At 65.5% G+C, this 25,420-nt stretch overlaps 3 protein-coding genes across 13 annotated transcripts in view; 1 reads left to right on the top strand and 2 right to left on the bottom strand.

Moving 5' to 3' along the window:
- Positions 1 to 6,014, top strand: part of LOC132426162 (cyclin-dependent kinase 11B) — a 39,432-nt gene extending 33,418 nt beyond the window's left edge. For all 5 annotated transcript variants that reach the window (XM_060012988.1, XM_060012978.1, XM_060012994.1 and 2 more), the window contains 15 exons: positions 237 to 373; positions 674 to 796; positions 1,107 to 1,202; positions 1,280 to 1,438; positions 1,710 to 1,775; positions 2,418 to 2,593; positions 3,359 to 3,449; positions 3,902 to 4,023; positions 4,214 to 4,319; positions 4,510 to 4,631; positions 4,710 to 4,817; positions 4,892 to 5,008; positions 5,098 to 5,246; positions 5,328 to 5,517; positions 5,602 to 6,014. In XM_060012988.1, coding sequence (XP_059868971.1) covers positions 237 to 373; positions 674 to 796; positions 1,107 to 1,202; positions 1,280 to 1,438; positions 1,710 to 1,775; positions 2,418 to 2,593; positions 3,359 to 3,449; positions 3,902 to 4,023; positions 4,214 to 4,319; positions 4,510 to 4,631; positions 4,710 to 4,817; positions 4,892 to 5,008; positions 5,098 to 5,246; positions 5,328 to 5,517; positions 5,602 to 5,694 — 1,855 coding nt within the window. In that variant the 3' untranslated portion in view covers positions 5,695 to 6,014. The remainder of the gene's footprint in view (positions 1 to 236; positions 374 to 673; positions 797 to 1,106; positions 1,203 to 1,279; positions 1,439 to 1,709; positions 1,776 to 2,417; positions 2,594 to 3,358; positions 3,450 to 3,901; positions 4,024 to 4,213; positions 4,320 to 4,509; positions 4,632 to 4,709; positions 4,818 to 4,891; positions 5,009 to 5,097; positions 5,247 to 5,327; positions 5,518 to 5,601) is intronic.
- An 854-nt stretch (positions 6,015 to 6,868) lies between these two features.
- On the bottom strand, positions 6,869 to 9,556 carry MMP23B (matrix metallopeptidase 23B). Of its 3 annotated transcripts, none has more exons than XM_060025685.1 (8): positions 8,990 to 9,163; positions 8,514 to 8,650; positions 8,301 to 8,440; positions 8,068 to 8,235; positions 7,522 to 7,686; positions 7,336 to 7,446; positions 7,120 to 7,246; positions 6,869 to 7,043 (listed from the first exon to the last, which is right to left on the bottom strand). In XM_060025685.1, the coding sequence occupies exons 1-8, from the start codon at positions 9,146 to 9,148 to the stop codon at positions 6,869 to 6,871; spliced, it is 1,182 nt and encodes a 393-aa protein (XP_059881668.1). In that variant the 5' UTR covers positions 9,149 to 9,163. The 3 variants fall into 3 exon arrangements, with proteins under 3 accessions (XP_059881668.1, XP_059881579.1, XP_059881758.1); XM_060025775.1 differs by having other exon boundaries at positions 6,890 to 7,027; XM_060025596.1 differs by having other exon boundaries at positions 7,336 to 7,686; positions 8,990 to 9,556.
- A 1,243-nt stretch (positions 9,557 to 10,799) lies between these two features.
- MIB2 (MIB E3 ubiquitin protein ligase 2) lies at positions 10,800 to 23,337 on the bottom strand. 5 transcript variants are annotated; one of them, XM_060012931.1, is made up of 20 exons: positions 23,033 to 23,337; positions 21,469 to 21,624; positions 17,475 to 17,731; positions 17,213 to 17,384; positions 15,956 to 16,062; positions 15,658 to 15,852; positions 15,356 to 15,498; positions 15,144 to 15,251; positions 14,064 to 14,168; positions 13,817 to 13,979; positions 13,602 to 13,735; positions 13,349 to 13,497; positions 13,108 to 13,264; positions 12,855 to 13,015; positions 12,626 to 12,752; positions 12,298 to 12,531; positions 11,696 to 11,874; positions 11,431 to 11,618; positions 11,285 to 11,350; positions 10,800 to 11,118 (listed from the first exon to the last, which is right to left on the bottom strand). In XM_060012931.1, the coding sequence occupies exons 3-20, from the start codon at positions 17,719 to 17,721 to the stop codon at positions 10,880 to 10,882; spliced, it is 2,874 nt and encodes a 957-aa protein (XP_059868914.1). In that variant the 5' UTR covers positions 17,722 to 17,731; positions 21,469 to 21,624; positions 23,033 to 23,337; the 3' UTR covers positions 10,800 to 10,879. The 5 variants fall into 5 exon arrangements, with proteins under 5 accessions (XP_059868914.1, XP_069396788.1, XP_069396789.1 ...); XM_069540687.1 differs by having other exon boundaries at positions 23,110 to 23,337; XM_069540688.1 differs by having other exon boundaries at positions 15,144 to 15,239; positions 23,110 to 23,337.
- Between the last annotated feature and the right edge of the window lie 2,083 nt (positions 23,338 to 25,420).

Here is a 25,420-nt window from a genome sequence, read left to right as displayed (position 1 = left end):
AGTGGGGTTTCTGCCCCAGGCAGTTGTTGTTACCTCCTTGTACCGGCACTTTCTTCCGTGTGACGCTTTAGGATCGAGGTTCCCAGGACGCGCATGCGTGTGTGTTCTGCTTTTTAAAAAGCTCTCTGAGGGTTGAACGGCCCAGAGAAGTGGTTTATAAACGCGAGCAAAAGCACTGGGGGCAAAAAGGAGAACTGCCTGTTTCGGGGTGAAAATGTGGCGTGTGCTGGTTCCAGGGACCGTCTCGAGCAGCTAGAAAGGAAGCGAGAACGGGAGCGCAAGATGCGGGAGCAGCAGAAGGAGCAGAGGGAGCAGAAGGAGCGGGAGCGGCGGGCCGAGGAGCGACGCAAGGAGCGGGAGGCCCGGCGGGAAGGTGGGGCGAGGGCGGGGCCCGGCGGGGCGAGGGGCGGGGCCGGACGACCCTGCGGCTCCTGGGGTGTGGGCTGTCTGCCCCAGACAGCTGTGTCTGGGGTCCACTCACGGGGGGTCAGGCCCAGGCTGGAGAGGTGGGTTCTGGCCCCTGCCTTTTGACCAATAGAGAGCAGTCTAGAAAGCCCACCTGGGTCCTCTGGTCGTTTCCTGTGCTCCATTCCGTTGCTGTGTGGGGGTGGGGGCGTGTGTGCCGTGGGAAAGGGGGCTGCCGGCACCACCTCCTTTCTGTTCTCGTGCCTAGTGTCTGCACATCACCGGACAGCGAGAGAGGACTATGGCGACAAGGTGAAACCCAGCCACTGGAGTCGGAGCCCACTCCGGCCGCCTCGAGAGAGGTTTGAGCTCGGGGACAGCCGAAAGCCAGGTGAGGCTGCACAGCGCTCGCAGGGCCAGCGTGTGGCGGTCTTTGCGAGGGGCGTCTGAGCACAGAAAGCTGCTGCTTCACATCACGGTGCGCTAAACGCTTCCGTGGTGTGTGAGAGGGACTGTGTACGAAATAAGTTTATCAGCACAGACGTTTGTTACTGGTCTTTTGAAGAGCCGTCTTCCTCCCGGGTATCTGGGTGAGCTGTTTCCCATACAAACCGAAGTTAGTCTTCGTGTGAGAAGCGCCATCGAATCTTGTTAGTTTCAGACGTTTTCCCACATTCACCTTCGATGGTTTGTTCCATAAGTAAAAGAAGAGAAAGTGGAAGAGAGAGACCTGCTGTCCGACCTGCAGGACATCAGCGGCAGCGAGAGGAGGACCAGCTCCGCGGAGTCCTCGTCAGGTAGCGCGTGCCCGGCCCCGCCCAGGTCCGTGGCCCCCCGGGGCCGAAGCTCACTGCTGGCTGTTTCCTTCCTGAAGCGGAGTCAGGGTCCGGTTCCGAGGAGGAGGAGGAAGAGGAAGAAGAGGAGGAGGAGGAGGAGGAGGAGGGGAGCAGCAGCGAAGAGTCGGAGGGGGAGGAGGAGGAGGAGGAGGAGGAGACCGGAAGCAACTCCGAGGACGCATCCGGACAGTCAGCCGGTGAGCGCGCACGCACTCCCTGCCCCGCGCGCACACGCGCACGCCCCGCCCGCACGCGCGCACGCGGTTTAACTCCGTAAGAGCGTAGCAGCTGCAGGTGGGTGATGTGAAACGTCAGTAAAAATGTATCCAGATGGGAAACGCCTGGCTGTCTGGGACTTACATGAGGCTCCCGAGTCGACGACATAGGGCGCCCTTGCTTCCTTGTCGGCCAACGCGGACCGCGTTTCTGCTTGTGGAGGGTCTGAGGTGACACCTGTTTCCGTTACAGAGGAAGTGAGTGAAGAAGAAATGAGTGAAGAGGAGGAGCGAGAGAATGAAAACCACGTCTTGGTTGGTGAGAGGCCCCCCGAGTGGTGCTTCGCCGCCGCCTCGTCTGCCCCTGACGTGGGTGCTGACTCACGTTTGAGTCGTGAGCGGGGCAGCGACCTAAGAAATATCCTTTCCCAGAGGCACATCGTGCCCCGGGAGCTACAGGGAGCGCCTGGCTGGTGCGTCCCAGGACCCAGCTGGCTCGCGGGGAGCTGCTTCCCCCAGCACCCCGCACTTGGCCGCTTGGGCCCGTGGGGGCCCGCGTCCCTTAGAAGGGACAGTGCTGAGTGAGCGCCATCCTGAGAGTAATGGGCTTGGACATCAGGGGAGGCTGGGAAACGCCAGTTCGACTCCGACCACAGGGCCGTTGCTGACCAGGGGCTGCATGGCCTCCGCAGGCAGCCAGGCCAAGCCCTCTGGCCAGTGGCCGCAAGTTTTGGGCGGGCCTTGTGGCTCGCGACCGGCCAGTGGTTCACAGTGGTCCCAGCCCGGCCAGTGGGTCCAAGACACAGTGCCCTCTGTCCAGGGCGGTGGGACGCGCAGCCTGTGCCCAGCCCCCCCGGGGCTCTCAATATGGCTTCTTTCTGCACTCGCTGTCCCCCCCCAGAACGGGTGGGGTAGCCACACTTGCTTGTTCTTGGTTCGTAATTGGGTTGAACTTTTGAAGTTCCAGAGTCACGATTTGACCGCGATTCTGGAGAGAGCGAAGAGGGGGAAGAGGAGGTGGGCGAGGGCACCCCCCAGAGCAGCGCCCTCACCGAGGGGGACTTCGTGCCCGACTCCCCAGCCCTGTCACCCATCGAGCTCAAACAGGAGCTGCCCAAGTACCTGCCAGCCCTGCAGGTCAGGTGCCCTCCCCGCCCCAGGCCTGGCTCTGCCTTGCTGCTTGTGGACGGGGCCGGTTGCTGAGAGCAGAAGCTGGGTCCCTGCTGTGGGTGTCTGTCAGTGGGCGGGCCCGGCCACTGGCCTCTCACGTGTCCCTGATCATGGTCCAGCCTCTTGTGCAGCAGTCTTGGGGGGTGGGGGACAGTTCCTGTGTCCGCAGCCAGGACGCCCGCCAGGGGCCCCATGTGGAGGGGGCGGCAGCCTGGCAGGCGGTCAGCTCTGCGGTCACTTCTGCCTCGGCCTGGGCGGAGTGGGCACCTGCTCCCCTCGCCCGGTCGCCGTGCAGGGGTAGGAGGGCAGTGCTATGAGTCAGCCCAGGTTTTCTGTTGGGAAAAGTCGGTAACAACGATGCTGGAGGGAGGGGGTTGGAGAGGGCAGGTCTCCAGAGGGTGAGCGGCCTCAGGTGCTCCGGGCGCCCCAAGGCCAGTGGCCCAGCGCCAAGTGCCGCCCCAGCTCCTGGGGGTTTCCTGCGCCAGCTGGGGGTGCAGTGCACAGGGCCACTCCTGTCCCAGCCTCATCTTAGAATGAGGAGGCTGGAGGTGGCGGGGTGGGGGTTGCCCAGGGCTGGCTTTTGGATAAAGGGGCACGTGCTCACTGAAGCGAGGAGAGCGTTCCCGGGCCTCTGCCCACGCGTCCTGCGGGCCCTCCTGACACGTCTGTCCGGCGGGGCTTCCCTCTGGGGTGTGGCCCCGCTGCCGCGCCCTCATGCTGGCTTCCTCTCAGGGCTGTCGGAGTGTGGAGGAATTCCAGTGCCTGAACAGGATTGAAGAAGGCACTTACGGGGTGGTGTACAGAGCGAAGGACAAGAAAACAGGTGGGGCGAGTCCCAGGATGCCCCCAAAGGGAAGGGGTGGTGTGGCGCATGGCCCGGGTGGCCCAGAGTGCCGGCCAGCACCGCGGAGCGCCGGCACCTTCAGTGTCAGGGTCGCTGGATATAGGTTCCTACTATCCTGGTCGTCGCCCCCCCCCCCCGGTGCTGGGCCTCAGCCTTGCCTCATCTGACTGCTGCACCTGAGCAGCTGGCCCCTCGGCGCCTTCAGAGGCCAGAAGGCGGCCTGACCGTGAGGCTCTGTGTTGCTTGCTTGCAGCCTCAGGCAGGTGTGCACCCTTGGCGGGGCCTCAGAGCAGCAGTCGAGGCTCTGAGCACCTGGGGGAGGCCGGTTGGCCATGTCCCGTGATCGTGGGGGAACAGCGATGAAACAGGAAGAATGTGTGGGTGGAAGAACGTTTGCTCAACGTTGGGTCTTCCCGTTGCTTTCTTTTCAGATGAAATCGTGGCTCTGAAGCGGCTAAAGATGGAGAAAGAGAAGGAAGGCTTCCCGATCACATCGCTGAGGGAGATCAACACCATCCTCAAGGCGCAGCATCCCAACATCGTCACCGTCAGGGTGAGGCCGCCGGCCACGCGCCTCTGCCCCGCGGGGCCCCCAAGTGCTACACCCCGGTGGCCGTCGCACTTAGGAGATCCCTGTTGTCACCCAGCGTCTGGGCCCCGGGATTTCAGGTCTCTTGGGAGAGCTGGCGGCGGCAGGGCTAGCCTGGGACCCCCGGGCCATGGGACCTGCTGTCGTTTCCTAGGAAATCGTCGTGGGCAGCAACATGGACAAGATCTACATCGTGATGAACTACGTGGAGCACGACCTCAAGAGCCTCATGGAGACCATGAAGCAGCCCTTCCTGCCGGGTAGGGCCCTACGCCCGGGTCCCCCTGAGGGACGTGCTGTGCTCAGGTCGCCCGGGGCGGGAGTGCTGACCTGGACTCTGACCCTGTCGCGCTGCGTGTGTGTGAGCGCCCGGGTGCCGGGAAGCTTGGTGGCTGCTGAGGCAGCCGAAGACCCGGGGCACCAGCCGCGTGCTGACCTGTTGCCATCCAGGAGAGGTGAAGACCCTGATGATCCAGCTGCTGCGTGGAGTGAAGCACCTGCACGACAACTGGATCCTGCACCGAGACCTCAAGACGTCCAACCTGCTGCTGAGCCATGCCGGCATCCTCAAGGTGAGCCCTGCGGGCGGCTCGGGGAGCGGCCCGCTCCCAGGCATGGAGCCGCCCACAGCCCGCCCTCTGTCCTCACAGGTGGGGGACTTCGGGCTGGCGCGGGAGTATGGGTCCCCTCTGAAGGCCTACACCCCGGTGGTCGTGACCTTGTGGTACCGTGCCCCCGAGCTGCTGCTCGGCGCCAAGGTGAGTGTGGGTGTGCAGGAGCGTGCCCTGGGCGCCCTGACCCGCCAGCCCCCTGAGTGCTTCCTGACCCCCAGGAGTACTCCACGGCCGTGGACATGTGGTCGGTGGGCTGCATCTTTGGGGAGCTGCTGACTCAGAAGCCGCTGTTCCCTGGGAAGTCGGAAATCGATCAAATCAACAAAGTGTTCAAGGTGGGTGCCCCTGGGGACGTGTGCAGGCGCCCGGGCCAGGTGACCCTTCCCTGCAGGGCCCGGCTATTTGAGACGCCGCCCTGTTTCAGGACCTGGGGACCCCCAGTGAGAAAATCTGGCCCGGCTACAATGACCTCCCCGCAGTCAAGAAGATGACCTTCACCGAGTACCCGTATAACAACCTCCGCAAGCGCTTCGGGGCTCTGCTCTCAGACCAGGGCTTCGACCTCATGAACAAGTGCGTCCCTCCCTGCACCCCACCCTCAGCCCGCCTCCTCCCCGCCCAGCCCCGCCCCTGCCAAGTGCCTTGTTCTCCCAGGTTTCTGACCTACTTCCCTGGACGGAGGGTCAGCGCAGAGGATGGCCTCAAGCACGAGTATTTCCGCGAGACACCCCTCCCCATCGACCCCTCCATGTTCCCCACATGGCCCGCCAAGAGCGAACAGCAGAGGGTGAAGCGGGGCACCAGCCCCCGGCCCCCAGAGGGAGGCCTGGGCTACAGCCAGCTGGTGAGGGGCGGGCTGGTGGGAGGAGCGGGGTCGCCAAGGCGGGGTTGGCCCGGCCGGGGCCCCACGAAGCCGCTGTATCCACAGGGTGACGACGACCTGAAGGAGACGGGCTTCCACCTCACAACCACGAACCAGGGGGCCTCGGCCGCGGGCCCAGGCTTCAGCCTCAAGTTCTGAGGCTCAGAGCTGACCCCGGACCCACCTTGGGGAGCGCCAACCGCTGAGGCCCAGCTGGGACAGCGGCAGACGCTGGAGGCGACGTCTGGGTCCAGACCCCCGTCCTGCCCTGATCAGGGGCCGCCACTGCCACGGGGCTGCCGTGGACGCGACCTCGAGTCTAGGACTGGCTGCTGGCCTCGTGGGGTGTTCCATGTTTTCACTTTATCTTGGTTTGTAAATTTGTAGAATTAAATCACGTTTTCCTTGCCGTGGGACGAAAGGCTGTGTTTTTTCAGATGTATCGGACTTGCCCTGCGAGGAGAGGGCGGGCGTCCGTACACCCACACACACACACTCAGCCACGGTGACCACCGGCGGCCACCCCAGTCGGGTGCTGGCCACGACTGGGAACAGAGCTGCGGGGGGTTTGGTACTTCTTAATCTTCAGGCTGCTGCTCCAGCACCTTCCTGCCTCTCACCCAGGGCCCCAGAGCCAGGCGTGCGAGCTCGCAGCCACAGCGGGTTTTTGTACAAGGTGGTTACGTGTTTTAAGATGTAGTAAAATATTCTTGGAGAAAAGGTCTGGCATTTCCTTCTTTAAGGGGCTGGTCCTGTGCTGGGTCCTGGGCCTCCCCGGGGTGCGGGGGGAGCCCCAGCCCCTACACTCAGGGAGGGAGGGGGGAAAGGCAGTCTCCGTGGGCTCAGCTCTTTGCAGCCCGCGAGTCCTCCAGCTACTGGTCTGGCTGGACACAGTGTCGCTTGGGCAGAAGGGGACTTGTCACTGCCCGGGGCCCCCAGCTGCACCGAGCTAGTTCCTCCTGCGGGCACCGCCAGCCTCCCCGACACACACACGCTGCCCGCGCTCACCCTACTCCCTTCAGGGAGGCCTTGCAGCCACAGGGCCCACCCCCTTCCCAGCCCTGAGCCCACGCGAGACCCCCGGCCCCACTGGCTCAGCGCGCTGGCCCTGGTGATGCTGCTGGCGCCTGGGCCTCGCGTTACCCACTGTTCCAGGCCTGGCCTGGAGAAGCCCGTCTCGGCCTGTCTCTGTGGACGGCATCCTCCCTGCAAGGAACCGGCTGCAGGCTCCGCACCCCGTGGGCCAAGACTGGCCGCCCACCCTCCCAAGAAAGGGCCAGGAGACGTGAGCGAGAAACTGCTTTATCGGCATCCTCAGCCCTGCGGGCGGCCTTCAGCTCCGCAGGCGGACGCGCCAGGAGTAGGTGCTGAGCACGTGCTGCCGCCGGCGCACCACGCACGTGTAGGTGCCCTCGTTGATGGCGTTGGCGATGATGCTCAGGTGCGCGTCGCCCAGCGCCAGGTAGCCGGGGTAGGAGAACTCCAGGGGCTCCTGGTCCTTGTACCAGCTGCAGGGAGGGCGGAGGGCTGGGCAGGGTCCCGAGTCCCCCGCCCACCCTCGGGCGCCCAGGCAGGGTCACTCACTACACTTTGCCTTTCTTGTGGAGGATCTTCTGGCCGCAGCGGAAGGTCACATTCCTGCCCTCGGGCACCAGCCGGGTTTTGGTCCTGGGGGGCGGTGCGGTGGCAGCCACCGTGGGGAAGGGGAACTCTGCTCATACAGGGTGGGGGGGGGCGGAGGCCACATCAGTACCTGGCGCCCTGGCCGGAGGCAGGCCGGTGCCTGACACCCAAGCTCACCGTAGCAGAAGTCGCAGCTGCTGGGACACAGCCTCTTCATGAGCCTCTGGCGGGCGTCGCAGAAACCCCTCCGCGCCCAGGACGCGCACACGAACAGCCGGTCCAGGCAGCCTGCAGGGGGGCAGCCTGGACTCAGGGCCCGCCCGCCCCGGCCCCTGGCCCCGCCCGGCCCGGCCCCGCACTCACCGTAGAGCCGGTGCAACCCCCACAGCTCGTCCTGCGACAGCGCCTTCCAGCCACGCAGCGTGGCGTTGAGGTGCATGAGCGCCCGGCCGTGCTGCGAGTGCATCAGGCCCAGCGCGTGGCCGATCTCGTGGGCCGCCACGTGCACCAGGTCGGTGAGCCACACGCCTGCGGGCCCCGCCGGTCAGCGCCGGGGACCCGGCCCAGCCCTCCGCCGCCCCCCACCCCCCCGCCCGCCCGCCGGCCTTGCCCCCGAGGCCCGAACAGCTGCTGCAGTGCCGGGAGCCTCCCTCGGGCAGCCGTGGGAAGATAAGCGTGTTCCAGGCTGGCGAGGCGGTGAGCTGGCCCCCAGGAATGCAGCTCCAGCTCGGGCTCCAGCGGTGTGGGGGGAGGGGGCTTCAGGGCTCCCGGAACCCAGGCTTACGACCTCCTCCCAGCCTGCCCCTGCCCGCCTCCCCGATCCCAAATCCCAGCCATGACACCCCCAAAGCCCTCCCGCTGTGCCCGCCCGTGGTGCGAGGGCCCCACGGGAGGCCAGGCCGGCGTCACCTTTCTTCCAGCTGTAGCGTGTGGGGCCCAGGACCCAGTACTCGCTGTCGTCAAAGTGGATGCCGCCGTGCGGGGGGAAGAAGGCGTGGGCCAGCTCGCCCGTGGGGCCGTCGAAGCAGTGGTGCGTCGGGGAGACCAGGCAGTCCGTGTGGTTGACCGGGTAGAAGCCTGCAGGAGCACGGGGCTGAAAGGGGGCCTTGGGGCGGGGCGGGGACTGGGGGCACGGCGCCCACCTATGCGGAGGTCGCTGGGCTGCTCAGGGGCCACCTCGCGGAAGCTGAAGGGGGACACGTCACTCCACATGCGGAAGGCGGCGGCCAGGCCCCGCCGGGTCTCTCTGGGGCTGAGCAGGTTCCTCGGGAAAGAGAGGATCCTGGGGTGGGAGTCATGGTCAGGGGTGGCAGCCAGGCAGCACCGCCCCCCCCCGCCCAGGGCCAGGGTCGCACCTGTATGTGAGGTTGAAGTGGTCCCAGTGCAGCCGGGTCGGGGTCAGCGTGTAGCGGCGTCTGCGGGGCGCTGGGGGGTGCGGCGGGCCAAGGCTTGGGGTGGTGAGCACACCCGCGGTCGGGGGCACAGCGTCTCCCTTCGAGGGAAGCAAGTGCCCCGTGGGGAGGCAGCAGGGACTGTCCCCAAGCCGCGAGGAAATGGACCTCGAAGGATGGGAGGGCGCGCGCTCCAGGGAGCGCTGGCGCTCTCTCCAGGGAGGGACTCCTTTGTCTTTCGGCATTTTCTGGTTTTCCACCCCGAGCCAGAGCTACTTAACAGCCAGAAAGCAAAACGTTGCTAAAAACAGGCCAGGTCGGAGTGGGCGGAGCTGCCGGCAGATGCTGCCCCCCCACCCCCCCTTCAACGGACGCGGACTCGCCGACTCAGGCCCGGACGGTCAGCCGGGGCCGACTCGCCCGCTCCCGCGCCCTCTCACCTGCGCTGCGCTCGCCACGGGCCGGTTCCCCAGGGCCCCCGGCCGGGCCAGCAGCACGAGCGTGGGGAGGAGGCACAGCGCGCCCAGCACGGCTCCGAGAAGGCGGGCCCGGTCGTGGGCCCCCGACGCCGCTGAGGGGACGCAGGCCCCGCGGCCCATGGCGCCTGCGGAATCGCTGTCGGGGCTCAGGCGGCGGGGCAGCGCGGCGGCGGCTCGGGTTACAGCCCTGAGGGGGAGGGCGCGCGGCTGCCCCGAAGGGAACCAGCTGGCCGCCTGCTGTCGGGAGCACCCCCGACACCTCCAGCCTGGGGTGCGGGGACCCGGGCCTGTGGGTCGGTGGCGGTGGCCTGGGCAGGGCCAACTGGGCGGGGTCACTTGGCGGGGGTGGGGGTGGTGTTGCGAGGAGGGCCCTGGACGCCAGGGAAGGGACGGACACCGGGGGCCTGGGCTTAGGCAGGAGTGGTCAGCCGGGTCCCCAGACTCGCTGAGAGTGGACTGACCTGGCAGCTTCTCTCCCAAACGGAGTGCCCCTGGGCACCGGATGAGACCCGGCAGTGGGACCTGCATCCCGGCCAGCTCGGGACAAGTCCCCTGCAGGCGCTGGCTGACAGGGACCCCACGAGAGGGGAGGGATGCGACGGGAGGGGACGTGGCAAGTGAGTACCGGGCTGAGGAAGAGGGAGAAGGAGGCGCCTGCGGAGCAAGGCTTGGGGTGCCAGGAGGGAGGAGGACCTGCAGGGGCCAGCGGAAGGACCCATGGAGGGCGACAGGGACAGCGCACGAGGGGCGGGGGAGCGCGGGGGGGGGGGGCGCCGCAGGAATCTCCACCAGGCGCTGCCTGCCGAGCGCGCGCAGGGCCGAAGTCTGAACGGTCCTGGGTTGGGGCTGGGGCACCGGGTGTCATGGGGGCGGGAGACTCGACGGGACGACTTTCAGGTCATGCCTGACTGAGGAGCTAAGCCAGGCGGGATGTAGGCGAGGGCGCCTCTGGGCTTGGGGAACCGGGATCCTGGGTGGGACGGGCCTCCCGCCGGGGCGGAGTGGCCGGGGGGAGGGGAGATGGGGTGGGGGCTGGGCCGAGCCAGAGGAGCCGCGGGGGCGGGGAGGGGAGGGGGTCTGGCCCTCCCTGTTCTCCACCCAGGCCTTGAGCCCAGAGTGACAGTGGCGCGCCGGGCCAGCGGGGTCAGCGCCAAGTGGCTGGCTGGCAGCCTTGAGGCTCCGGGGGAGCACTTCGGCGGTTCTTGGAAAGCGCCCGGCCGCAGGGCCCAGACCAGGGCAGTGCCCGCCTCCCCCACGGCTACACGCTTGCGCCGACACACCGACCGTCTCTGTCCTGTGCTCTGCCCTACTCCCCAGGTCCGCGTTCCACCTCCCACACTCAGTGGTCCTGAAACCCTGCCGGGGCTTCTGGCTCGAATCGGAGGCCTCGCCCAACTCCCCGCTTAGCCAGGACTGCACAGCCCGCCACGAGGCCGGGTTCTGCTTTGGCCAAAGTCTGCCGTCTCCACAGCCCGCCCCAGGCGCAGGGAGGAGGCGCTGCTGGGGTTTCGGTCCAACCAGTGTTCTTGGACGACACCGCGAGCCCGGGCCCCATCCTTTCTGGCCCAGAGACCGGGATCCTGGCAGGACTCTGAACCCGTGAGTCCTGGGAAGAAGAGCAGGACACGCAGGTCGGGAGGGGCCAGGCGGGGCCTCTGGCCGAAGCGCAAAGCCCAGCGCCGGGCCAACGGCGGAAGAGGCCAGGTCGGGATGGTCCGGGGTGGGGGACCCACGGCCCTGCCCCAGGCAGGCAACCAGGCGCAAAGTCCATTAATCTTTTTATAAAATACAGAGTAGGGGCTTGCGAAGGCGGTCGCGGGGCGTGGCCCCGGACGAGGCAGGGGGCGCGGGCTACACGAAGATCTGGATGCGGTCGCGGATGGGCTGGCGGCAGATGGGGCAGGCGCTGAGCGCAGCGCCGCAGGGCGCGCAGGCGCCGTGACCGCACTGGAACACGAGGCGGATGTGGCTGTCGATGCAGATGGGGCAGGTGATGCGCTCCTCCATCTGCCGGTAGCGGCTCTGCAGCTCCTCCACCAGCTGCCGCGGTGGGCCGGGGGCGGGGGCGGCGCTGACCACCTCCGTGCCGTCTGCGGGAAGGGGTCCCGGTCAGAGGCAGGGGCTGTGGAGGCCCGGGGCTTGGGGGAGAACCGCGGGTAGGAGCGTGGGCCACGACAGGGGACGGAGCCGTGAACCGCGGGGCGACGTGCAGCGGCCCACACGGGGGGGGGGGGCGGGGGGGGCGCCGAGCCCCACCTGGGCGCAGCTTCTTGACGATGACCGCCTGGCACCTGATGCACTTCTTCATCCTGCGGGCGCACTCTGCGGGGGAGGGCACGGCTGAGCGAGGCCCCCCAGCCCGGTCGCCGCACCCCCGCCCCGCCCCTGCCCCCTGCACTCACCCTCACACACCGTGCGGTGCTGGCAAGGCGAGAACAGCACCAACAGCGCCAGCTCCGAACACACCAGGCACTCAGCGGCCTCGGGCCCGGACGGCGCAGTGACGTGCAGGTTGGTAACAGTGTTGGGGGCACTGAGCGCCAGCCTTGGGCCCTGGGCCGCGCCCCCGCCGCCGCCAGCCTGCCGCTCCCTGCGTGGGCAGAAGGGGCTTGAAAAGGTCCAGGGCTGCGGGCGGCCCGCCCCCGGCCCCCGGCCCCGCCTGCTCACCGGAAGCGCTGGGCACAGCCCTGCAAGGCTTTGAGCAGGCGGCCCTCAGCTGCCAGGTCCAGCGGGCTCCGGCCGCGGTGGTTGGCGTAGCTCAGGTCGGCGCCCTCCAGCGCCAAGAAGCAGGCGACCGCCGCGCCCGCCGTCAGCTCCGTGCTGCCCGGAAGGCCCGAGGCCTGTAGCTGGGTGGCAGGACAGACGACGTGAGGGTGGGCGCCTGGGAACACTGGCCTGGAGGGAGCCGGGCTGGCACCGGGCTTCAGAGACCTGGGCCCTGCCCGAGACCCCCGGAGCCGCCAGAGGCAGGCGGGTAAAGGCCCCTGCCGGCAGAGGAGCCCGGGTCCTGACACACGACCCCCGCCCATACGGCACCCCACCCCCTTTCCCAGGCTGGTCTGAAGCACAGAATCTCAGGAACACTGGCCACACGGCGGTGACTGGGGTCGCAGAAGACACCGCCCGCAAACCACTGTGGCCCGGGCTGTCCCACCCTGAGAGGGCCTGGTCAGGGCTGTCCCCGAAGGTGGAGGTGGGCAGTGGACCCAGGGGCCTGCAGCCAGGTGCCACGGCCCACCTCTCAAGCACCCAGAGTCACGCTTCCTCACCCTTGACAGCAGCTGCAAGGCCCCTGGGTCCCCCCCGGCCCCATCAGTCGCCAGGGGCAGCAGCTGGTGACGCTGCAGTGCCACATGCAGAGCTGTGTCCCCCTCCTCGTCCTCGGCATTGACGCTGCAGCCAGCGTCCACCAGCAGCGGCACCAGCCCCACGTGGGCCTGCTGCACAGCCAGGTGCAGCGGGGACTGGAGCTTACGGTTGCGAACATTCACGTCACAATGGCCCTGGGGGGTGTGGGGGGGTACAGGCTCAGCCCAGGGACCCTGGTGGGCCCTGACACCCCGGTCCCCGGGCCCGCCCAGGACCCTGCGTCCACACCTCTCGGATGAGAACCTGGGCCACCTCCCTGTGGTCGTTCAGGGCGGCCAGGTGCAGCGCTGTGAACCCATCCTCCTTCTTGGCGTCCACCAGCTGCCGGGCCCGCACCAGAATCCTTCTGACGGCTCTGCGGGAGCAGGGAGACGCGTCTGGGGTCAGGGGTGACCCCAGAGTGGCCCGGCAGCACCGCAGGACCTGGCTGCTGGCTATGCGTCCACCCCAAACTCACAGTGTGTGGCCTTTGAGGGACGCATGGTGCAGCAGGGTGAAGCCTTGGCTGTTCGTGGCAGTGACGTCGATGCCCGGCACCTCGGTGAGGACCTCCACGATGCCGCTGGCGCCAGTGCCCGCCGAGATGGCACAGTGCAGGGGCGTGTCAGCATGGGCGTCCTGCCGGTGGTGGGCCAGTGATCACTTGGCAAGAAGATCTTGGCCACTGCCTCCTTGACCCCAGGGATAGGGCCAGGGGACCCAGCACTCACGGGCAGGTTGACGTCACAGCCGCACTCACAGAGGACCCTCACCACCTCCAGGAAGCCCCTCTGCACGGCCACGTGCAGCGCCGAGCTCCGGGTGCCGTTAAGAGTGTTGGCCCCGCAACCCCAGCTCAGGAGCACCCGGGCGGCCTCGGGCTGGTTCCTGGCGGGAGAGGAAGCAGGAGGGGCGCTGTGCCCACTGGCTGGACCTGCAGGCCCGGCCCCCCGCGCCCCGGCCAGGCCTCACCCCAGCGCCGCGTAGTGCAGCGCCGTGCTGCCCTCGTCGTCCGGCAGGTCCACGCCCGCCCGAGCCTGCAGCAGCAGCCGCACCAGCTCCACCTGGCCTAGGTAGGCAGCCACCTGCAGGGCGGTCCTGCCATGGTTCTTGGTGTCCACCTGCCGGGAGGGCAGAGAGTTAGCCCCCGGCCCCGCCCCTCCCGCTGGGGCTGGTGGGGCCGGGGCGGGGGTGGGGGCGGCGGGGGCTGGTCTCAGGAACTTGCCTGCTCCGGGTGCCGCCGCAGTAGGTCCAGAGCCCGGGCCACGTTGCCCAGGGCCACCTCCACCACCAGCCTCCCCGGGTGCTCCAGGTCACTCTTCTGGGCTCGAAGCTTGTCCAGGACAACACTCAGGGAGCCTGGGGAGGGCAGGGCTGAGGTTCGGTGGTGGCCAGGGGCGGCCCTGCCCCCCACCAGCCGCCCGCGCTGGATGCCCTCACTTTTGTTCTCCCGGGCGCGCTCGGCCACGTCCAGGTTGGCGTCCTCCTCAGGCCGGTAGGCCACCAGGCAGGAGGGGCTGAAGGTCCACAGCTTACCGCTGACCAGCACACCCAAGTTCCCATCTCCGAAAACCTTCAGTACTCTCCCGATGTGGCCCAGAGCCTGGGTGGGGAGAGGGCAGGGTCGCAGGTGGGCCTCCCAGGGGCGAGGGAGCTGGGGGTGGGGAGGCAGGGCTGAGGGACTCACGGGGGCCATGTCATCTGTCCACTCGCCATGCCCGGCCTGCAGCCGCTTCACCATGTCGAGGTCGTCAATGACCCGCACAACGTCACCCACCGAGCAGGAGTTGTGCTGAGTGACAGAGAAGCATGTGAGGGGCCCCCGGCAGGTGTGGCTGCCTGGGGTCATAGAGCAGGAGAGCACCCCCACCCAGCTCCACAGGACAGGCCTGGACAGGACCCCAGCCCCTGCCCGAAAGCACAGCCGGAGGGTCTGGCCCGATAAGGGCAACAGGTCACCAGGGCAGCCCTTGCTGGCCTAGCCTCAGAGCCATGCGGGTGACAGCCAGAGAGGCAGCGGACATCAGCATCTAGACGGGACAGAAGCCAGCGTGGGGCGGGGGGGGTGCAGGCCAGGGTGGGCCTGTCCCTGCACACTGACGGGGAGCGGGCAGCACAGCCAAGACCAGACTAGCCTGGCTCGGGGGAGGGGGGCCCACAGGATGACCAGGGGCCAGGCCAGAACAGCACAGAGGGCGTCAGGGCTGCATCTCCCCCACCCCCAAACCTTTCCTAGCAACTCACTCCTCACCCGTGCCCTCGTGGGTACAGAGATCACTCTACAAACCACCTGTCCTATGACCCCACCATCCCCCATCCTTGAAGGCAGATGTGCCCCAGCAGTCCCAGAGCCGAGTGCTGGCGCTGCCCCCGCCCAGGTGCCATCACTGGACACGCCGCTGCCCCCCACCCCCTCCATCCCTCATCCAAAGGATACTGCTTCCCAGACAGCTCTCACCACACCCACCCCGCCCTCCTAAGAAAGTACCCCAACCCGCCACCTCCTGCCTGTGAGGCTGCAGAGGCCCCTCTGGCCCTCAGAACGGATGTTCGCGCCTGACCTGCTGCCCCGGCTTCCAACAGCTCCCCGCGGCCCCCACCCCCGTGCCTCACACCAGGGTCCCCTCTCCTTGGACCTAGTCCCCTCTGGACCCCACCATGCCCTCCCCTCTTCCTTCAGGGCCCGAGGGAGGCACTCCCAGGGCCAAGCCAGCACGCTGGGGGGGGCACCGAAGCGAGCAGAGGGGCTCGGCCCGGCCCCGTGCACCTTGACGAGCGCCCCAGGGTGGAAGGTCCAGCGGGTCTTGTGGCCGAACTGCACACGCACGTCCCCGTGGTCCGTGATGCGGTGTACGGTGCCCATCTGTCCGATACACTGCGGCGGGTCACGGAGGCTGTGGCCAGGTGGAGCACGAGGGCGGGGGTCCAGAGGATGTGGGGAGGGCGGGGCATGGGGATTTGGCAGGTGGGGTGGCTCACCTTGGCCATCCGGGGGTTCCATCCGCCGTGGCCTTCCTGCATGTCCCTCAGGATGTCTGCATCCAGCAGACACTTGACCTTGTCCCCATGCTGGAAGGGCTGGCCGTCAGCACTCACCCTGCGCTGCAGCTCTGCAGGCTTGCCTGGGAACGAGGTGGCAGGCCCGGCTCACAAGGGTCCCTCCGCCCCCACCCCTCCCCTCCCCTCAGTGACTTCACAGGCCACCCTTGGCGCAGGGCTGCCGCTGAGGCTCAGCCAGGACAGAGAGCAACCGGGTGGGTGTCAGTGGGGCCCGCCCATACCGAGCCTCGGGAGATGCTCCCTGTAGTAGAAGCCGCCAGCTGCCTCGCCCACACACTTGAGGTCCACCTTGCCCTTGTGGCCCACGCGGTACACGTTGGTGGTGCCGTCGGCCCATGTCACGCTGGCCACACTCCGGCCCGTCTCCACATCCCAGCCACGGATGTCCACCACTTGGCCCGGCTTCCCTTCCCCTCCTGGGAGACAGTGGCCCCACCAGCAGACTAAGCCTGCGCCACGGGGATGAGCCATGGCCAGTGGCAGCCCAGCCCCCACCCTCCCATCCTGGACCCCACTCACCATCCTGCGAACCCCACTCCCAGTCAGGGCCCCGAACCACCTTCGCTCCCTGGAAGATGCCCCTTAACGGGATCCTTGGGAGGCCCTGGCGGGGACTCAGCGTGACCCTACGAGAGAAAGAGTGGGTCCCAGGCCATGGGAGCAACCGTGCAACAGAGCAGGCGACCGGCTCTGCCAGCCTTGCTCCTCCACTCCCAGCCCTGGAATCTAAAGGATGGGGCGCCGCCAGCTCCCAGGCCCAGCTCTCCCTCCCCCCGGAGCAACTGGTCCCACAGGTCAATGCCCTCCACACTCTGGGCCTAGAGTGGGGCTGCGGCCCAGATCCCTCCAGGAGACCTTTCTTTTTTTTTTTTCAATTTGGCCACGCCGTGCAGCTTGTGGGATCTTAATTCCCCGACCAGGGATTGAACCCGCACCCTCGGCAGTGAGAATACAGAGTCCTAACCACCGGACTGCCAGGGAAGTCCCTGGGGGACCTTTCACGATGTCAGGCGAGAAGGGCGCCCCAGGCCCACCCTCACCACACCCCCTCTACGTGCGCTCACGCCAGACCTGCTACCTCCCGTTAGAGCTGACCCCAGAGCTCAGCGCACGGCCTGGCCCAGGGAAGCTCAGCACGTGGGAAGCAGAGGAGTGAGCAGGGCCGGCTTGGCCTGAGGCGCCCAGACAGCTGATCCTGGTTCCCACATTGGCCAGGGGCGGCTGGGACGTGGAGCACACCCCTCCCCTCCGTGTGTGGGGGGTGTCAAGGAGGCGAGGGCAACAGTGCAGGGAACAGGGGTGCACCTCTGGGCACCCACGCAGCCCAGTGGACTCCTCCCCGGCCTGGTCCCCCCACCCCGACCACAGCAAGGGAGCCTGCCAGCCAGGCCAACAGCACCTCCACAGGTGCGGACGCCGGCAGCCCACTCCAGGCAGGCCACCCTCAGCGCCCCGGCCACGGCGGCACTGGGGGACCACTGGGGAGCCTGGCTCTAGGAGGGGCCCGGGACACCGGAGAAGGCCCCATTCACAGCACCCATCTGCGCAGACCTGCCCGGTGGACACGGTTGCCTTCCGCAGGGGGTAGGGACTGGTGTCAATGCCCAGGCCCCCCGGCATGACCACGACCCTGGCCACTCCTCCAGGAAATGGCTCAGGAAGGACTCGACCTGTACCCTGGGGAGTGGCCAGCGGGAGGCAGCTCCAGTCCTCGGGGACCAAGGCCGCTCGGATGTCAGAGTCCGCGCCCACACCGGGGTCGGCAGGGGAACTCACGGGCGCGAGTGGGCCGTCTCGTAGCGCTCGAAGGCGTGGGCCACGTCGTGCTTGTTGTGCATGTAGCACTGCGTGCAGAGATCGTAGTCGAAGCAGACGCGGCACTTCCAGCGCATGCCCCGCAGCCCGTGCTTCTTGCAGCAGTCGCAGATAATGTTGGGGTGGCGGACGCCTGCGGGCGGGCAGCGTCAGGGGGCGCCGCGCGGCCCCGCCCCTCTGCCCGGCCCCGCCCCCTCCAGCCCCGCCCCCGGGGCCCGCGCACCGATCTGGGCGTTGTCGTAGAGCAGCAGGTCATGCGCGCCCTGGTAGCCCGCGCGGTAGTTGGTGCGCGTGCCGTGGTCCCACTGCACGACCACCGTGCGGTCGGGGGTCGAAGGGCTGCCGTGGCGGCCGAGCTCCACCACCGTGCCCACGCCGCCCTCGCCGCCGTCCTGCTGGCCCCACTTCCAGTCCACGCCGCGTACCACGCGCATGCCCACCTGCACGCCCGCCTGGGGGTCTGGCTCCATGGTGGGAGACCTGCGGGCAGAGGGCACCCTCAGGCCACATCGAGAAGGCCACACGGGCTTGCACCAGTTCTGAGAGGGCTTCCAGGGAGAGATGGATGGGAACGGGGGTGGGGTGGAACACGGGGAATGCCCTGGGGCTGGAGGGGGGCCTGTGCAGTAGAGACCAAAGGGGGCCCACGTGGCCACCCGCCAGCAGCACGGGAGACCAGCTGCAAAAGCAGAGGTGGGCCCGTCCTGGAGGGAGGGTGGGACACCTCTTTGAAAAGGGCCTGCCAGCCGCTGTGGGGAGCTGGAGCAGAAGTGTGGGGGACATCCTGGTGACAGGACTGCAGGTCCCCAGGGAACCAGGGGACAAGACCCGGCTGAGAGGAGGGTCTGCCCGCACTAGCAGATTCGGTTCTGGGTGGCTGGCGTACAGGGGGCCGCCAGGATTGCACACATCAACATGAAAGGTAAGACAATAAAACTTCCCGAAGAAAGCAGACTTTCTTTGTGTAGCCAACTGAGAAGCTGGACGGCACTGAAGCCTGGAGAGGCAGCAACACGTACGCCAGCCACAAAGGCCCTGTACCTGGAGTGTGGAAGGAGGGCCTGCAGATCTCATGCACAAAGCAGACAACCCAAGAGAAAACAGGAAAACGCTGGAACAGGTGCCCCCAGCAGCTAACACACACAGGGTCTGCTGCCACCCACAGCCCAGTGGGCAGTGCTGCGTGGTCCTTCTCCGAGAAGCATCGGCCGGCCACCCCAGGCAGGCCCTGACGGAGGTGGCGTTGTTCACAGCAGCGCCCGCCCCGAGTGCTCAAGGGTGAACTGGGTCGTGACACGTGAGGTACCTCCAAGAAAGCACAAACCACTGCACTACACACAGCAAAGCTCACAGACGCGTATTCAAGGAAAGAAGCCACGAGCCTGAGTCCACCAATAGAAAGTTCACAAATGGGACAGACAAACCCAGGGCACCAGAGTCAGGGAGACAGCAGCGGAGGCGGTCACGGGGGACTTGGGCCCAGGGGAACATGCTACTTCCTGATCTGGGTGCCAATTATACGCGTGTTCACTTTGCTAACTTGGATCACTTATGACCTGGGCCTCCCTGTATATGTGATTCCTCAATAAATTTTTTTACGACATGAATGGATGTGGACAACGCCTGAGATGTTAAATCAACAGGACCTGATGCGGGAGAGGGCTCAGGGCTCCAGGACTGGAGGGGGCAGTCGCCGCTCCATCTCTGGAGACTGAGCCTCTGCAGTGGAGCGGGCTCTCAGGCAGCATCGGGACCCCGAGGCTGGGGAGACGCTAGCCTGGGGCCCCCAGCAGTCCCACTGCAGAGCTCCTGGGATGCCAGAGGGAGACCTTGAGGCTGGCTGGGGTGCAGCTGGTTCCTGTTAGCGCCCAGAGGCCCAGTGAAGCCACAGGCCACCAGGCCAGCCCAGAGCTTAGCCAGCAACAAGAAAACCACACGTCACCCCTCCACCTGGACCCCGCCCCCCCAGCCCAAAACTCAGAATCCCAGGCCTGAGCCCACAGGTCATCTGACGGCCACCGTCTGTCCAGCCCCACCTTGAGGTCTGCGCCAGCACAGGGTGTGCAGGGGAGGGGCACTGCCCACAGGGCGAGGCTCCTGGTCAATGCCCAGCCTAGGGTCCAAGTGAAGGACCCTCAGATTCTCAGCAGCATGAACTGCTCAGCCAGCTCGGCTTCTGCAAGTCCCCCTGCCTCCCGGGCAGGCGTCTGTGACCGCTCCTGCCTCACCCCTCCCAAGACCGCCAGGGCTTCCAGACGCAGGTGGACGATCTAAAAGGACATGCCTTCCCAACCCGGTGGCCAATCTCCTCAGGGAAACCACTCGCTGCTCATTCACCTGGCCGGCTGACCCCCCGCCGGGGCCATGGCACCTCCGTCTCCTGCCGCCCTCCAGCCACCCTCCCCTCTGTGGTCTCTGGCCCCTGCAAAGATGGGGCACCAGGGCTTCGCCGTCCTTCCTGCCACAGCAAGAAGGCCACACGAGAATGCCCGTGGCTCTTCACTGCCAGCGAGCCCCAGACGAGGGCTGAGGGCCTGTGGGCCGCCACCTCGCAGGGCGGGCCGTTCACGTGCGGCCTTGGCCTCCTGCGTGGTGTCTCTCCGTCAGCAGATGCCACACGTGTCTGACTCAGGCAGAGGAGCACAGCCTGAGCCAGTGGCCCAGTGGCTTAGTGGTGGCGCTGCCGCTTAGGGCACAGGCCCTGTCATGGTCAGGCTGCCAACCTCAGCCAGATGGCACAAGCCCTCCTCCCCGCCGGGAGCCTCCAGAATTGGTCGTGGCCCGTGGGCAGTGCTGAGCTGCCTCTCGCCCTTCCCAGGCGCGCCTGTTGAGCCAGTCAGACTCGACCTCGTTCCAGGCAACCACAGACCCAAACAAGTGTGGGGAGACAGGCCCAACGAGAGACCCCTGCTAGCAAGGGGCAGGCCATCTGCAGGGCCAGAAACTGGCCCTACGCTGCGATAAAGGGGCAGGAAAGGACGCCAGTCCCACGAGCCGGCACTGTGGCCCTTGTGCAGCCAGTGGCACGCCTTCTGCCTGTGAGCCCAGCCCCTCCGCCTGCCGGGCGAGCTGTCACCCCCACCCTCTTGGCAGCCTACAGACCCACCGGCCACAGGCTGCAGAACCATCTCCATCAAGACAGGGGACGGGGAGCGGACCCCCTGAGCAGGATATCAGGTGTGCCCAGTGCCTGGCTCTGCCCTCAGGGGAATGGTCAGAGAGCGAACAGAGGGTGGAGGACGCCCAGCAGGGCCTGTGGGAAAACAGGACCAAGTCCCAGCCAGCAGTGGCTCCCCCAGGGCACCAGGGAAGTCCAGCCTGTCGCGAGAAGCACCTCTGACCAGCACCTGCTGCCTTCACACCCCTATTTGAGCACAGCCAGACAGCTCTCCAGTGCTGGCCAGCAGCCTCCCTGCTCCCCAAGGATGCCCCTCCCGGGAGCCCACAGGCCCACAGGGGACAGAGCCAAAAGGACTCGCTGAGTCTCGGGCTTCCTCCCACGCAGACCAGTGGCCCTTGAGGAGGACGGTGAGAAGACAGGAGCAGCCCGCCCTGCGGCACCCACAGCCTGGGAGCCTCTCCACCTCCCCTCCACGCTCCAGCCCTGGGGGGCCCGGGGCTGGCCCTCAGCCGCAGCACCCGCGCCCAGCCTGGCGTCACCCGGCCTGGGGCCTGAGCAGGGCCCCCAGAGACGCCTCCCTGCTCGCCCTACTGGCTCCCGGGCCTCAGCGCTTGGGCACAGCATAGCAGGACCCTTGTCAAGCAGGCCAGGTGGCTTTCCAGGCCTCTCTGCCACTTTCCTCCCGCCACGTGCTTGGTCTTTGTCACTGTTGTCACCAGGGCCCAGCAGATGGCCGCTCGTGCTCCGTGTGACCTCAGGTCCCCGGCCTGCCCAGTGTCAGGGGTCACTACCTCACCTCGGAAGGTGCCACCCGGGTGTGAGGAGAGGGGGTGGCCAGCGAGGAATGGATCGGGGTCAGGAGCAGGGGGGCAGCGAAGAAACCCTGAGGGGCTAGGGAGGAAGGGGACCCCCGTTTCAGTGCGAAATTCACCCAAAGAATTCTTCCTTCTTCTTCCTTTGCCAGAAACGCCGTACTTTAACGTCTTCCTCAGAGCTCACAGGCCACCCCTGGCTGGCACCGGAACCCCCCGAGGCCGACACTATGAGGGTTTACGATGACCCTGAAGCGCTCCAGGTGCGAGCAGTCGGCACTTACCTTACAGCACACACCAGCCTCTCGTCAGCATCCCGGATGCTTAGCTGCTCTTTCGTGGGTCACGGGTTTGCTCAGACACCAAGATTTCCTGTTGGAAACTAGAAGCGACTGCCGACGCAGAACACAGCAAACCAAACAGGTAGCCAGCCAGCAAGTCTGGGGAAACATGGTTTTTAAAAGGCAGTTTTACACTTTTAGTATTTACCATCGCAACCAAACAGGTGGACACCTGGATCTGCTCTGTTGGTTTACTAGTTTCTCTTTTCACAAGAAACTTGCGTCTCTTGGAATGCAGAACTATTTCTAAAGCACACATTGGGACAGTAGAGAAATAAGGTGTTTGCCCTATTTGGACAATTTCATCGGATAAACTTCAACAAGCCGCAAAGATGAAATCCATTTAGCTAGCGAGCTGGCAAACTGCCTTTACTGAGAAGAATAAAGTTGTGTGCTGACTGCTCACGACCAGAGGCTGCCACTCCTTCCCCGGCACCTCCGGCTGGGCTGGTGATGCTGTTTAAATCCACACCATGTGTGGCACAGTCAACTGGCAAGACTTGGTGACTCACAGTCTCCGGTCATGCGGCAGCTCTGGCTAAGGCAGAGGTGGCCATCCTGGGTGCCCAGGGAGTCTGGCCCCTCAGAGACCAGGTGAAGCCCTGAGACCCGACTTGGCCCAGTACAAACACACCAGCTGGGGGAAGGCCCGAAGGAAGTAGAGGGAGGTCATCACCCAAATCTTGGCCACCCAGATGGAAGCCCTCAGGCACCCTGCAGACTGCGGTGTCACGACCCAGCCACTGCACAGGGCCAATCTTGGACGGGAGCACAACCTTCAGATACTTGTTGCACCTGCAGCAACAGGCCAAAGTGAGAAGGCAAGACGAGGGCACCTGCCAGGAAGGACCAGCTTTGCCAGGGCTCCCACTCTCACGCTGCCTCATCCCCAGCCCCGCTGGGCCCCCCAGGACCCTGTCTGGCACCTTTGCTTATTGCCTCTATTGGCTCTGAGCTCAGAGGGAGAGGCAGGATTATCTACCACCCCACCACCCCAGAGACACGCTCAAAAACAAGCAAAGACCCTCTGACATAGCATCAGACAGAATCCGAGCCCCTCAAGAGCTCACCTGTCCAGCTGTTCCGACGCCCCCCGCCCGCCCAGAGACTGGTGGGCTGCAGCCCTGATGTCTGGAGACTTGCGGACTGGCCTCGAGCCTTGCTGAGCTTCAGCGCAAGCCCTGTGCCATCCGACCCTGCGGCGGCGGGGACATGCCAAGACGCACAATCTACACGCCCGCTGTCCACAGGCTCATTCCCGGGCCCACGACCACGACCCCAGAGCTGCCCCAGGGGCCTGGCTCCTGCCCTGCAGGGCTCCCTGGGGTCTGGGGCCGCCGGGGATGGGGTCGGAGGGCTGGCGAACGGCAAGGCCCCGGGCTGAGCCTTGGACTTGAGCAGCTGGCCTGCGGGGGGGGCGGGGCTGGACAGGCTGGGCCGGGCGCCCGCCCCGAAACTGACTCCCCCCTCACTCCCTGGGGTCCGCCCCGCCCCTGTCATTCGTCACCTTCCTCAGGAAGCCGCCCCGGGCCCCCGCCGCTGCCAGTCCCCGGCCCTGGTGCCCTTGTCTACCCCTCCACTTGCCCCGAAGTTTGCGTCCCGCCTGCTTCGCGTGGGGGCTCCGGGGGCCTGAAGAGAGCCGAGACTGTCAGCCGGCCGACTGCGGCCTCAGTGTGTGCGGCGGCCGGCCAGCGAGCTAGGCTGCTCAGAGTCAGCCAACCAGCCAGGCCGCCCCGCTTCGCCGCGCAGCACCAGAGCCCACCGGCCAAGGCCGCCCGAAGCCCCCGGCGCTTGGGGCTCTGGGGCCGCCGCGAGGCCTGCCGGGACTTGTAGTCCGCAGCCCGCTAAGACCGTGGCCGGGGGGCGGGTCCGAACCACAACTCCCAGGAGGGCAGACAGCGCCGTGACGTAACGGGGGCGAGGGCGTGAGCTACGGCTCCAGTCCCGCCCTGATTGGGAGAGGGGGGCCTCCAGCTCTGCTTTCCCGGGAAGGGTTCGGGTCGGCTGTTCGTCGCCTGACTGAGGATGGGCTCGCGTCTGACAGTGTGTGCGCACGTCGTCAGAGGGATGCGGACTGCAGGCTGTGGCGACTCTAGGGCCTCTCACCACCCGGGGCCGCGGCCCGGAGGGCGCGGGTACACTGCCACCCAGAGCCTCCCGGGCTACCGAAGACTGCGCACGCGCGGGCGCGGGATGCGCGAACCAGGCGGCCTTGCCTTCGCGCGGAGGGGCGGGGCCTGAGGCGGAAGTGCGTCACCCTTGCCCTACCCTACGTGGCGCCGCTGAGTTCGGAGACGCGTTCGGTTGCCGTGGAGACCCGCTAGGCCGGGTCTCCAGGGCGTAGAAATGAGAAGTTGTTACAGCCAACTCCTTTTGACTTGACTTATTTTATAATCGAAGTCACGTAATTCAAAAAGACACATGCGGGCTTCCCTGGTGGCGCAGTGGTTGGGGGTCCGCCTGCCGATGCAGGGGGCGCGGGTTCGTGCCCCGGTCCGGGAGGATCCCGCGTGCCGCGGGGCGGCTGGGCCTGTGGGCCATGGCCGCTGGACCTGCGCGTCCGGAGCCTGTGCTCCGCGATGGGAGAGGCCGCAGCAGTGAGAGGCCCGCGTACCGCAAAAAAAAAAAAAAAAAAAAAGACACATGCACTCCAATGTACATTGCAGCACTATTTACAATAGCCAGGTCATGGAAGTAACCTAAATGCCCATGGACAGACGAATGGATAAAGAAGATGTGGCACATATATACAATGGACTATTACTCAGCCATAAACAGGAGCGAGGTTGGGTCATTTGTAGGGACGTGGATGGATCTAGAGACTGTCATACAGAGTGAAGTAAGTCAGAAAGAGAAAAACAAATATTGTATATTAACGCATATATGTGGAACCTAGAAAAATGGTACAGGTGAACCTATTTACAGGGCAGGAATAGAGACACAGATGTAGAGAAAAAACATATGGACACCAAGGGGGGAAAGTGGCGGGGGTGGTGGTGGGATGAATTGGGAGATGGGGATTGACATGTATAAAATACATAACTAATAAGAACCTGCTGTATAAAAAAAAATTTTTTTTAAGTTTTTTAAATGAAATCAAAGTCACGCCAGTGCATGGTTTTTTATTCACGCAGAACTGAAGACGTAGTGAACAACAGCGGCCCCGTGCCAGTCTCTCCAGGGGCAAATACTTCCAACCCTTGTAGCTTTTCCTCTGGCAGAAACCTCCACGTTTCTCAACCAGAGACTGCTAGTTTTTGATGTATTAAATATAGACATTTCTATGGACTTCCCGAAGTAAGGGAGGAAGCAGGCTTTCCAAGCAACTCCCCGCCCGCCCCACCCCCACATTTTCACGACTCTTTGCGGGTGACGGTGTAAAACCACGCCTCCATCTTGTACCGCATTGTTTTTCCCTCTTACTTACCTAGTATTTCTCTTGTGCCTAGATTTTTACGTGGCTAGTTTTCTTTGCCACTTGCCTATCAATAACATTTTGCAAAGGCTCAAACACCTTAGAGCTGTTTAATTCCTGGAGGCCCCTCTCCCAGAGCCCCCTGGCCCGTGTTCCCTCCAGACTGATGGCTTTCTCAACCCACCGCACAGCTCTGCTGTCTTGACCTTTCCTCTGCTGTCATCCCCGTGACTTGTTGCCTTTTTCCTGTGTTGATTCCCTGTTTCCTGGAACCCCTTTGTAGTTTACTCTCTTATTTTGCTGAAGTCAGTCCACTAGTAGCTTCCTGGGAAGGGTGTGTGTCTGAAATGTGTTTATTCTACTCTCATCTCTAATGGTAGGATATATACAGAATTCTAGATTGGAGATACTTTTCCTTCAAAACTTTTCAATTCATAGTTTTTAGCTCCCAGCTTCCAGGGCTGCTGTTAAAAAGTCCAA

This window comes from Delphinus delphis, chromosome 1, assembly GCF_949987515.2.
Source record: "Delphinus delphis chromosome 1, mDelDel1.2, whole genome shotgun sequence".
Taxonomy (NCBI): domain Eukaryota; kingdom Metazoa; phylum Chordata; class Mammalia; order Artiodactyla; family Delphinidae; genus Delphinus; species Delphinus delphis.
Note: the sequence above shows the minus strand (reverse complement) of the source record. Positions and strands in the feature narration are given on the sequence as shown.

Excerpts from the sequence above, each read along its gene's own strand:
- MMP23B (XM_060025596.1), bottom strand. The coding sequence starts at position 9,556 with ATGCAGGTCCCACTGCCGGGTCTCATCCGGTGCCCAGGGGCACTCCGT. Across the intron at positions 7,687-8,067 it reads ACGCTACAGCTGGAAGAAAG|GCGTGTGGCTCACCGACCTG; the intron begins GTGACGCCGGCC and ends CGGGGCCCGCAG. Across the intron at positions 7,247-7,335 it reads CAGCTGCGACTTCTGCTACG|AGTTCCCCTTCCCCACGGTG; the intron begins GTGAGCTTGGGT and ends CTGTATGAGCAG.
- MIB2 (XM_060012931.1), bottom strand. The coding sequence starts at position 17,721 with ATGGAGCCAGACCCCCAGGCGGGCGTGCAGGTGGGCATGCGCGTGGTA. Across the intron at positions 15,853-15,955 it reads GGAGTGGGGTTCGCAGGATG|GAGGGGAAGGGAAGCCGGGC; the intron begins GTGAGTGGGGTC and ends ACTGTCTCCCAG. Across the intron at positions 12,532-12,625 it reads CCCAGGTTCTCATCCGAGAG|GGCCATTGTGACGTGAATGT; the intron begins GTGTGGACGCAG and ends CACACCCCCCAG.